This window comes from Micrasema longulum, unplaced genomic scaffold (genome assembly GCF_059751315.1).
Source record: "Micrasema longulum isolate JH-2025_06_02 unplaced genomic scaffold, ASM5975131v1 h1tg001216l, whole genome shotgun sequence".
In the NCBI taxonomy this organism is placed as follows: Eukaryota; Metazoa; Arthropoda; class Insecta; order Trichoptera; family Brachycentridae; genus Micrasema; species Micrasema longulum.
Genome location: NW_028278403.1, coordinates 257364 through 270805, shown reverse-complemented (window position 1 = coordinate 270805; position 13442 = coordinate 257364). Strand labels below are relative to the sequence as shown.

The 13442-nt window shown below is 31.3% G+C and overlaps 2 protein-coding genes across 2 annotated transcripts in view; both read right to left on the bottom strand.

Annotated features, from left to right (window-relative positions):
• LOC148276455 (uncharacterized) overlaps positions 1 to 13442 on the bottom strand; it is a gene marked incomplete at its 3' end in the record, with an annotated part of 265755 nt that overhangs the window by 28072 nt on the left and 224241 nt on the right. The gene's annotated exons all lie outside the window — the stretch shown is intronic.
• LOC148276457 (uncharacterized) lies at positions 4214 to 10446 on the bottom strand. The gene is made up of 2 exons (XM_088234233.1): positions 10318 to 10446; positions 4214 to 5235 (listed from the first exon to the last, which is right to left on the bottom strand). Exons 1-2 carry the CDS (start codon positions 10330 to 10332, stop codon positions 4462 to 4464), a joined length of 789 nt encoding a protein of 262 aa, XP_088090359.1. The 5' UTR covers positions 10333 to 10446; the 3' UTR covers positions 4214 to 4461.

Here is a 13442-nt window from a genome sequence, read left to right as displayed (position 1 = left end):
ACCGCCTAGATGCACACATCAATTTATCATGTTAAATAACCATGTACACTTGATATTCACGCATCAGCTTAATATCTGCCAGTGTATTATTGATAATAATAATTAAGCATATATGAGAGCTCTATTTCAAGATTGAACAATAAAAAAATTATATATATAACAAAATAGAGCGTAAGAAAATATTTTTTTTGGTTTAGTTTGTCTTAAAAAATATTTTCGCCAGCGAATTCGCACGGAGTAACTCCAGATCAGCGTTTCCTTATCTTTTTCTTAAAAATAAGTATAATATAAATGTACACAAAAAACAAAATATGCAAAATTTGTAAAATAAGTTCGTTCAGCTTGATTAAATTGTAATTTGTAAATTGATAATTGTTATGTCGGCCCCGTGGTGTAATGGTCAGCGCGTTTGCCTACCATGCAAGAGGTCCCTGGTTCGATTCCCGACATGGTTGACATGAAATATTATTTAAAAGCGTGTTTTTCAATATAATATTTCATTGTCCCTAGACTGGTACCTGAAGCGTAAGACTGATCACCTTACCTTCATGTAACAAAAAATATCGAATTACGCTGTTATTGGTGTTTCAATGCAGTGCCTTATGCACCATTAGGTGCGGAAAGGTAATGATGATGATGGAATTGTAATTCTTATTTGCAATTAAGGCTCTGGCGTTTTGTTTATAGTTGTTTAGAGTGAGGAAATACATATTGATTTTAGAGAGAAAGTTAAAATAATTTAGGATTCTGGGAGAAGACGCATTTTTATTATTGTTTTTGCTTGATATACCAACTTTATATGATAGGGAAAGATGCCATTTTGTACGGTAAAAAATAAAATCATATTATGAAATCAAATATAAAAAAAATGACATACTTTGTATTAAATTAAGCGCGGTCTAACTTTTCTTCATACAAACGTATTCCCGTATTTTCTCCCCGGATGCACTCGACCAATGTTTTTTTTCACTCCATAGATTAGCGTGTCTCATTTGTTTGTTTTTTTTTTTTTTTTTAAAGAAATATTAACGTTCTTATGATTTACCCAAATATTTCATTTTGAGGGCCATTTTCAACGAGTTGTAAATAACTCACTATTGGAAAATGGAATCAAGTTGGGGTAGAGTGGGATTCAAACTACAGACCTTTGGTCCGTGAGTCCGAGACACTAGCCACACGACCACAACCCGACCTCATCTGATAAATTGTATTTCATTGGAGATAGAACCTTTCGAAAACCCTTAAAAGCGCCTAGTTTTATGTGTCGGTTACGAAATAATAATGTGCTGATAGCACAGCACAAACTATGGCTTGCGTGCACCAATGTCCCGATTGTGTCACATTGTAAACTCGAGAGAAGATCTGAGCCTCGATTATGATGGGAAGATAAAGACGTCATACCTTCACCTTGACGGTATAGTTGAAGATAAATTCCCTCTAGCGATTATAAAGATATACTACCAACCCACCTTTAAGTTTTGGGTAGGTACATCGATATGAATCAAGCGTACGTCACGGTACACATATTTACGCTCTAAAATGACATAGCTTTAGTATGACGTCATAGGTGAAGATAAAAGTCTCCCAACCGACTACAAAGGTATAGTACCGATACCCCCACCGTAAGTACATAATTTTATACAGACCGGTCTAGAACCCCTCGATACGTTTATCCACGCATTAAAAGTGTCAAAAATTTTGTTCCACCGAGCAATTTTTCCTTTAATTATGATTTATTAAAATTTTTAATCGTTTTGAGGTTGGCACTTTTTTTCTTAAAAGCCTATTAAAAATATGAGAGAGAAATAAGTAAGTTTTGAAGTCGAATTAAATTCCGACATAACTGTCACTTTAATAAAAAAAACGCTTAGATGTGAAAATAATGTCGCTAGGTTCTATCTTATTAACAATAAGAGTATCTAGGCGTCAGACACAGATTATATGCGTCTGAAAGCTACCACTCTAAAAAATAATTTAGTTATTATATTTGTTCCATCTGTTTTACTATCTTTCCGAGTGTATATATTGAGAAGTTATAGGAACCGGCTTCGTAGTACATTGGTACAGATCGGTGCAGATCGGTAGATACATACAGACGATCGTTGAGTGTACCGTCTAGGTGATTTCCAGAAGTCATGCAAAATTCATGTTCAAGCGAGCATTTTTTGCTTGAATTGGGATTTATTGGAGTTTATAGCCGCTTTGAAGTGAGCACTTTTTATTACAGAAGCCTACTTAAAATAAAGCTGAGAACTATTTTAAATGTTAATGACGTAAAGAACGCGGAATAATTGTTTGCGGTGATTCCATTGGCTTGTTTCGATCATATGATGTCGATATAACAAGTAGGTAGAACATACCGAGGTAAGATACAGACAGTACAGAAGTTGAGTATACCGTCTCGATATATACAGATGAAGATAGCGTTCATAATCGAGGCACTGGACTTTTTTGGTGTGAGTCTTTCTAGATTTAAACAATCACTTAAATAGACCAGATCTTGTCTTGAGGTAGCAATTATTTTATTTTTTTGTCTTAGCTTTTATTTTCTTTATTCAATTGTGTCTAGATATATTATAAAGGTTAGTGTTTGCCATTTTCGGAATGGACTAAGTCCATTAATAAATTAATAAATGTGCCGTTTTCGGACATACGAATTATTTTTTGAAAAAAGCAAAACGTGCCAATATAGAAAATTTACTTGTGATACTTATTCTTTAAAACTAAATCACGGTTTTGGGGTGTGGAAAACGGGAATACGTCTGACAAAATCTGTCCGACGGAAGCATCTGCCAGAGAGTGACAGAAAAACTGTCATCTGTTTATCGAACCGCTCCGGACCGCATATTAAAGAGACAATACAGCGCTTATAAAATAACTACAGAAATAACAGGTTTTGGAAAGAATGGAGCAACTATGGAGACAAAATATTGAGTTTTTCATGAATCTGATGTAAAGATTTCTCTTGTGTTGATTGTTCCTACAAAGCATTTAAAGAAATTAACATTTCAAACAAAAGACGTATTTATGTGCATATGGCATAAGTATCAACAGAGTGAGAACTTTCTTTAAATACCAAGGTGTTAAACGTTTTAAATTCTTACGTACACAAAGGAAAAGTATTTACGTAACCCTTTCACGACATAAATCGAATTAATACATCTTCGAGAAAAATATTTTATGGTATTTTATTAATTTAAAATTAGATATTTTTTTTCTTGCGCAACATCAGGCTAGGAAGCCAAATTACAGTGGAGAACTACAGCACAGAGGGCCCCCAGGCTTGAGAAAAATCATATTTATTTACTTGGGATCTCACCGAAAATCGAACCTGGAGCCTTCCACGCGTAAGTCGAGCGTCTTAACATCTACACAAAAAATATAAAAAAATCTCTTAATCTTCATCATTATGTCTCTTTTCACACCCAGTTGCATAACATCATTTGTTACGTAAATTGATTCATATGGTACGCAAAAATATTTTAGATATTTTTTTTTCCATTGATGTTAAAAAATTCGAGTTTCCAAATCCACAATCCCTAATGGGGATTGGAGATAGAATCTCGGATTTTAAATCCGGAGCCCCAAAAAATTTTATGTGAATTAAAATTGTGTGTGGATGAGTTTTCTTCCGAATATGCTATTATCTATAATGTTTGAAATATCGAATTACGAAGAAACTATAATAAATGTTAATCGATTTCTCAATAAGAAATTTATAATAAGGTAGGCATCTACATAATCTGAGGTGCGTATAAAACAATGTTAATGCCATAATGAATTATTCGTGGGATAAAAATATGAGATTAGATGTCTAACAATGTAATTGTCAAAAGATAAATTTATCAAAAAATTTACTCATTTCGCTGACAGTTCTGTTATAGAAAGTGTCGAAACGAGATATTTATTAAACAAAGAGATATCATAATATTATGGCACCCGCTTGCAGTAAAATATGTTAAGAAGATGATGCTAATTCCTTTCAAGTTATTTATTGTTTATTCTTCAGACGGTAAGACAAAAAGCCTTTCACTTGACAAATAGTGAAAGCAGAAGTCTTTTTTAGTTTTTATGTGAAAAGGGTTTTAATTTCTTATTTGCATTGTGTACACAGCAGTATGTAAATATATCGGAAGCAACCGTCAGCTCTTTTTTAAAAGAAAGCTACTCGGCGCTAATTACATTAGAGGAAGTATGAAGTAAACAAACATAACATTGTTAAACTATTTATTCAACTTAGTTCGCATATGTATAAAAAATATGTACAGTTTTTACAAGGAAGTGAGGCAGAGTCATCGATGTGTTAATTACGAGATTCAATTATGGCGGAGCCCATGTATCTGAGATCATGGAATGATTGATTGAAGCTCAAAATTAACAACTTCCTTTTTGTTTTGAGACGCAGAAACAAAGCGAAATCAAATTTTGATTTGCCAAATTCATTCAACGCTCGGGCTTGTTTTAATATGGCCCGGAGCCTCCGGGAGGTCCATAGTTGGCACTAGGTCCGGTTGATCCGATGCTGGTTTGGGAGCTACCAGAACTGATCACATTAGAAATTGAACCTATGTTTCCGGATCCATGTCCCGAAGAAATATCTAGTCCAGTGTTAAAACCAACGTTCGCAGAACCGGAGCCGATCCCTCCACCAGTCGAGTCCTTCTGGGTCTTGTACTTGATGAAGTAAACCTCCGGCTTGGATGGTTTAGTAGGAGCGAATCCAGAGAGAGTGAGAGCTTCTTGTTCGTCGGGTTTCTTGACAAGAACATAGACAATAGTCTTTTCTTGGACTTGTTGCTGTTGCTGCAAGACCTGTTGAGATATTGCCGGAGCGGTCGGGGCCTTGATGAAGATGATCTTGTAGTTCTTGCGCGGGGCTAAAGCTTGGGACACGAAGTGCTTCTGTTCTTCGATGGGTTCTGGCGGGGGGACATGGACGTATATGTGTTTCTGAATGATGGGAGCAAGTTGCTGCTGGGGAATCTGCTGTTGTTGCTGGATGAAAGATCCCTGGGAGCCGGAAGATGAGCCGAAGCTTCCAGAGCTGATCGACAGCTCGGGCCTGTAGATTTGCTGGGACGAGTCGACGTTGAAATTGGGTTGGTTGTACTGCGGAAGAGGCTGCGGTAGCGGCTGCGGGAATGGTTGCGGCTGCGGTTGCAGCTGCGGCCTTTGGTAGTTGTACCCACTGGGGGGCTCGGGGCGCGCGTGCGCGAGCGCCGCTAGGGCTATCACCTAGAAAAGATTGACGACAATGATAACACAAAACAATTGAATCTTAACATTACAAACTGCGATTTTATCTATCACGCCACACCAGTGGCGTATTGTATAGATGTGCAATTAAAGTAATGGATCTACTATAACATTTTTTTACAAATTAAAAACACGACCTTATCTATAATTCAACCGAGATGTAACAATTACAAATTAAGTTATTTATATAGGTAGGAACTCGTATATTAAGTTTTATTTCATTTTGATTATTCGATAACTCAGTGTCACCTTGAATCTTTTAAATATTAATTTTTAAAAACACTTGTTTAACCTTCGCGTTCTCTTCTCCCAGACAAAAGTGTGTGGACCACTTCAAATAACAATATATTTTTGCTTATTTTATATATTTGCCTGGGTCTTGAATTTAATCTCTCATTGGAATGAATTATATCATTTCAGTCTCCAGATAAAATATTATTTAATATTAAAACTTGTTTTGACGTTTCGGAATTGCAAAAAAAGTGAAATCAAACATGACATTTCGACCTAATCGCATAACAACCAGTGACTTGGAAATATTATTCAACCGACCTTAGATTTAATTTTATATGTAGCAAGGGTAAAATAAGGAATTTGCTCCTAGACCAAAATGTTTGATATTAATGGAGTTTAAATTGATGTGTTTTTAAATACGAGTTGATGTATATAATATCTTTTGATATAAAATATTTTTTTTTAATGAATCAAATAAAAGTTTCATTGTTTTTTACTTTGACTGTTATTGGGTAAATGTAAATATATTTATTTATTTAAATGTACAATACAGCACAACTGCCAATTACAATGTACATATATGATTGTACATATATGATGATATAAAGACATAAATGAACTAGGCAAAATGATTATGGAAGTTCATCAAGCGGATTGGTTTAAAAATGACTATTCATAAAACAAAGATTATGAGTTCACTAAGGAAAGACATTTTAACTGACAATAATAAAATTGAAGTGGTTGATGAATACATATATCTAGGACATAAAGTCAAACTTGGTAAAGATAACCAGACAGCGGAGTTGCCAAGAATAATAGGGCAAATTTGGGCTACTTTCGACAAGCAAAAGTTGGTTTTTCGTATTTTTTATTTTCTCTCTATCTATCCGCGCCTCTGTTGTATACACCATGATTTGGTCTGACACACGTTTGTATATCCGAATTATGTTTCCAATAATCATGTGTTCATTGTACTTTACGACATCTCTTAGGCATCCAGATGTTTGCTAACTGAGATGGATATGTTCTCATCATCACTATGGCAGCATCATCTACATGGCATGTGATGTTAATGACCTTATCTCCTTTAGTATATTCACTACTTTTTTCATAAGTGTGGACTCAATAAATCAAGTGTTTTTTTTCTCTTACACGGGTGGTAATCTGATATCATTATTTTCAAAATAAGACAGGAGAGAACTAAAAGAAATATTGTTTATTTGGTTATTATTTTTTTTTTAATTTATTGGGTCCACGTGTAGTATTTAGTGAACATGATAGAAATAAAATAAAAAGGAATCAATTCATAAGTTACGTAAACCTTGACAAAAGCTTGTTTGCTTTGAAACTGCTCGGTGAAAAATAAAAATTAGTGGTTAAAAACAAAGTTGTTTTATTTATTTTATTATAATGAATAACCACAATGTTAGTGCTTCAAATATAAACTTTATAGTATTCATTTTATCTACGTAAATCTACATAAAAAAGTCACGAAAAGTGGCTTGGTGGGATTTCTGTATTTACTCGAAAAATGTGTTTCTGACTTAACATTTTAATAAAAATAATGCATTTAAAAAAAAATATTCTACTAGTCATATTCAACAAAACCTTTTCCTATACATCTGATAACTGTCTAATAAAATTCACTTAATTTGATAACTGCACTAGTAGAAAAGACGATAAAAGAAGTATTTAAATATTTTAAAACTACAAAAATGTAAAGGTTTATGATTTAAATATAAAAAAGGTTAGGGTTTTGATACGTATTCTGCAACTACATTTTTTACGTCTAACAAAGTAAATTTTATTTTATTTCTACAGTCTAGAAAATAATGCAGCATCTTACCAGGAAATTTATGATATTGATGGAAATACGTAATTTTAATGAAACAATAATGCATTTTCAATCTAACTGCATTAGTAATTATGATGTAACAACTAACAAGGTATAATATTATGCAATAAACAAATTGCAAAAAAAAGTTTCTGGTCGTTAAAACACGCACATAACTATCGCCATAATTATGTAAATATTAATGTCATGAATCAATTGAACCAAATAAAGAATTACGTATAAATTGATCTTTTATTTTATATACTTAAATACGTATACAACATATTTTGAACGAGAAATAAAAAACTTTTATATCATATTAATGTAATTCGATCTATTCTGAATAATCAATTCAATGAGAAAATTAAAGATGCAGGTGGTATTTTTTTAATATGTACTCGTATCTTTGTTAAATTACCTAATAAAACAAAATTAATAATGTTTTATAACAAAACTTTATGGAGGTAATTAAAATAATTAATAATATTTTTGGTATTTTTCTACTCGTCATTTTATAATTCAATCATTTAATATTAAGTTGAACAATAAAACGAGAAAAAATGTTAACGAGAAAAATAATATAAAAAATAGTAGCAATATCAACAAATTTAATTTTGAGCGTTTTTACATTTTACTAATTTTAAAATGTGATGGTAAATTAAAAATGATGCCCCGAGTTCGGTCTCCTACTAGGTCTAATAAAATATTGATTTTAGTTAATTTTCTTGACGTTATTTTATTTTTATATGGTTTTAATATTTACAGAATAACACTACTTTTACTTAGGCAATGACTAAAAAAAAATCAATCAGTGACGGTTTCTCAAGCACAGTGCTTAATAAACCATTAACTTTGATAAACTAAAGAATGCCTTTTTTACTATTGTCTAAACTATATATTAAAACTTTTTAAAGTTTGCATTATAAATCTTATATTCAAATCACACCACAATTTTTGATTCAAAAATGAATATTTATTGTTGAATGCTATTATCTAATTTATGGATATTAATTATTTTATGGGATCCTAAATAAAACACTTCTTTTAAAATTTGGAATGTTTTCAGTAAAATAACGTTTTTCCTCCCGAAAATAATTAAAAATAAAACTTAAATAGTTTTTTTTTTAAATTTACATTTCGTGATATAAAAATATTATAATGTTAATTTTAAATCCTAAATAACACATTATCATTTTGAAAAAGGACATTTTCTTTTTAATGTATTTTGTTTCCCTTAGGTTTTAGAAAATATGTAACATAAAGTATTTTCCAACAAACCTTTTTAATTTAAAATTCTAATTTACTCCAGAAAAATATAAAAGATTCGAGAAATTACGTTTGTAATAAAAACTTTTATAAGTCAAAACTTAAACATTAATTAATAAAAAAAACGCATATCCATTTTTTTGGTTTAACGTAGGAAAAATAAAATGTAAAATTTTTATAGTAATCTGAAAAAAAAGTGAAATTGTTAAACTTAAAAAACGTACATTAAAAAATTAAGAAATAACTTTCAATAACACATACCTATAATATCAATACAAGTAATTCCTGATAAATCAAAAATCTTTTTTTGATTAGATTTATTTCTATTTTTGTGATTGTTAAATAGGTACATATATTTAACAAAAATATTACTCAATAAAAAATAATTCAATGAATATTTAAAAAAAAACATCTTCCATTCCAAATTCAATAATCTTTAACATAAAATTGATAAAGTTGTAATTATTATTAAAAAAAATTCAATACGAAAAAAAATATTTAATCTCCCATAACGACAGAGAAAGACAAAATTTAAAGATGAAAATATAGAAGTCGAGGCATTTACAGGGCTTATGACCTGTCATAAGTGGCCATTTTACACAATGTGAAACATTTACGATTTTGTTTTTCTTTTTATCAACAGATATTAATGTTCAAACATAGGCAGATAAACTAGAGTCCGCCTCATACACGAGGTCTTGAATTCAATTTCCGACATGTTTGACATGAAATGTGTATTTATAAAGATGATTTACACCATCGTATTTCATCTTAAGTGTAATCTTCATGTAAAAAAAATGATGACAATACGCGACGATTAGTGTATTAGTGAAATGCCCTTTGCACGATTAGATGCGGAAAGGGATATAAATAACCATGTAATATTTATTTTTAAGTCTGTATAAATTAAATTAATATACGAAACTAGAAATAAAAAATATGAAGAGGAAAAATTCAGTCTCAAAATTCACTGTACAAGGGTTTAAAACTGTGCAATAAGTTACCTGAAAAAATTTAAAAAATTGAAAGCTTTGAAATATAGTGGTATATGCTGGTATGTGTTTTACGTGATTATACATGAATCCTTATCAACAAATGATCCGGATATTCCGAAAATTAAAAAGGTTTTGTTCTCTGCCATCTTTTTCGTTATAACTTTTCAGTGTAAATATATAGTTAAGAAATGTTTATAATTAGTAAATAATAATATTAAGACCTCGTCTTCCAATGTTTGTACTATTTTCAGACCAAATATTTATGTATTTTTTATAAATTCGATGCATTCCCGTGTAAAATGTGAATTTATTAAAATATCAAATTAGTTCTTAAGATGAATTAAACAAATTAAACACATTTTAGACGAGTTGTGGTCTCGTGGGTAGTATCATGGAGTCTGGATGTCCAAGGTTCGAGCTACGCTCTACCCCAACTTGTCCATCATTTTCTAACACGGTTTCTGAACAACACCAAGAAAATGGACCCAAAATAAAAATATTTGCACAAAACTTAAAATCAAAATTATTTAGCAGTATTAATTTATTTTTTATTTTAAACAAAATTTAAGTGGAATTTATTTTTTTATTAATGTTTAACCGTTTTTGCATTGTTCGTTTTTGGTTAAGAGGTTAGAAAGTTCATCAAAACACTTCACTGCTCCAGGAGGTTAGGCACTGTCCACACTACACATTTTAAAAATAATTGATTTTGATATGTATTTTTATCCTTACCATAAATGCTTTCATGTCTCGGCTGTCTGACAACGCCTCTCGAGCAAGTTATCACACAAACTGATGCTGTTGTTCTTTGCATTGTGGTTAAATACTTTCCTCCGCGTCCCCACTTTCTTATATCCACAAATGGTCGTTCCGGCACCACTTAGCCGATCTTCCGAATAAACCTCCTTCACACCCATTCCTAAAAAAACACGTAAAACAACGGTTCCAAGTAAAAAGAGCGATTTTGTATCAAACGCAGTAGTCAGTTTAGAATGTTTGAGTTTTCCTCTTTTTGTGAAGGGTATTCTTAAAAAATGTCCGTGTCCGGGCGGATAAGAAATACACTTCGTTCATGCCTTACCGTTTGAATTATTGTTCTTGATAATCAATAAAGCGCCATTATTATAATTATTACTTTGAATAATTTATATAGCACCTTTATCTAATAGTGCGTTTCTTTTTTTAATTATAAATTGGCAGTATTGTTTTTCAAATTCTTAGAATGTACTTGTAGTTTAATTTTTGAGTTTATTTTTTTTATTTGTAAAGAAACGCGCCGATGAACTTTTACTTAATTTTAGTTTGGCACGATCAACTTTTTGTTAATTGTTGTTTATAAATATGAATAAATAAAAATACAATATTACCGTGAATTATTTATGTAGTGCCATTATTATAATAACAAATAATATATATAGCGCAATTTATGTAAAAATCACCTCAAGGGCGCATTTCGATATATAAAATAAAACCAGAACAATAGACGAATGATTTTGACGCGATAGCTATTCATGTAAATTTATCCTGAAAACGGCAATCGAGTGACGAAAAATCCGCCTCGTAGGGTAGTGGTTGGCGCGTTCGCCTACCATGCTTGTGGCCTTCGGTTAGATTCCAGGAAAGGTCGATAAAAATATTTGTTTGTAAGGTGATTTACACAGCAGTATTTTACATTCCGCAGCGCAAGACTAAGCATCTTACCTTCCGGTAACGGATTATCGAAATACGCTGCATTTACTTTTACGATGCAGTGTCCTATGCACCATGGAGTATGGAAAAAAAAGATAATTATAAAGAAGTACCTACGCACATTATACATTTTAAATTTGCTCTTCAAAAATATCACGTAAAAATAGCTTCATGTAAAATTTGTAAAAAGATGGATTTTAAAATTATCAAATATACTGGCCACTTAAACAAGCCAATGACAGGTCATAAATGGCCCTGTAAATACCTAGATTTCTATATTCCCTTCTCTTAAATATTTTTCCTCTCTGTTGTAATATGTTAATATTAATAGCTCCCTAGGGAGTTGCATCCAATTCTTGTCTACAAAAGTTTGGACAAACTCAAAATATTGTTGATAAATCCACCTGGTCCATGAAAAAGTATAGAAATTTAAAAATTGAAAAAATTAAATTTTCAGGCGTTGCCTAATATGTAGGTGAAATAATTTAATCACGTCAATCTCTCCCGCAACAATAAAGGTTTCAGCTCTTTAACTTCACAAACTGCAACAGATGGACAAATCGAAGGAATAATGTTTGTTAATGATGCTGCTAATGTTTTTTCTTTTACAAAATTCTGGCTTTTTGCTGACGATAACAAGATACTTAAGCTAATTAAAAATATTGATGACTGTGTCAGACTCCAAGAAGACATAAATGCATTTCATACTTGGTGCAAAACTAATAACATGGAACTTAACATCGATAAATGCAAAATTATTTCATACCATAATGTAAACATCCTTTTATTTTTGATTATAAACTTAATGGCCAAGTTCTTTCGATTGTCACCTCTATAAGAGATCTTGGAGTGATCCTAGATAATAAACTAACTTTTCTGGAACACTTTGATAATATAGTAAACAGATCCTTAAAAATTTTAGGCTTTATTAATAGAACTACGTCTGATTTCCAAAGTATGCTTACACTTAAAACACTTTATTGCTCTTTAGTTCGCCCTATTCTTGAATATGCATCTGTAATCTGGTCCCCTCATTATGCTGTTCATATCAAGCGCCTTGAATCAGTTCAACATCGTTTTATAAGAAAAATTGCATGGAAGATGGGATTGGAAAGAGGAGACTATTCATATTCTGATATGGAGAGGTTTTTAAGCATATCAAGTCTTGAAAAACGCCGATGCATTGCAGATATAATCTGCATGTATAAAATTATGAACTGTCTCATTGATGCCCCTGAAATTTTGCAAAAGATTCTTTTTAACGTTCCCACCCGTAGACTAAGAAATAATGAAATGCTTTTCCTCGGTCACTACAGGACCAATTATGGTGCACAGTCGCCTTTGCCCAGAATGATCAGGCGGGTGAACGATCATCAAGATCTTGATTATTATGGTGTAAGGATGTCTTTCTTTACAAATCAGCTAAAGAATCTGTATAGTTAGCCTATGCTTTTTACTTAATCTAAAAAATCTATCATCTGTCTTTGCTGCTTATTTCTGTTCCTTATATTTTTTTATTCCTTTGTAAAAAATTCTTTTAATTGTAATGTTTATAATGGACTTTGTCCGTAAATAAATAAATAAATAATAAATAATAAATATAGATGTTCAAATATAGACAGAATGATGAATGTTGCACAGTGTGTAAAGTGGCCACTTAAATCAGCCAATGACAGGTCGTATATATTAAAAATTGACTCTGGTTCAATCGACTGTCATGAACTACTATGCAAACTCTCTATAAATGTTCCTTCCAAAGTACTATGGAATAACCTTTTTCTTCATATTCCTCTTGTTTCATATAACTATAGGCAAAATTCATATTTATGGCGAACTTTTAATAATTTTAATGTAATAACAAAATTGTTCGACATATATTTGTTTGCGAATAATCATAACGACGTGCGGCGTTTGCTTTCGAAGTAATTCTTAGTATTTTTTCATTTCTTTTGGATTTACATTAGATTACTGTTCATTTTACTGTGATGCTACTTGTAAAAACCTGTGATTGGCTTATTTGTAATTTGTTTTTTTTTATATATAAGATAAATATATCTGTTGGTTATCCAAATAAAGAATCTAAAAAAAAATACTTTTATACAAGGTAATATCTACTTATTGAACTAATGATTATTAAAAATTGGCCACAAATTGAATTAGCAGCCGTT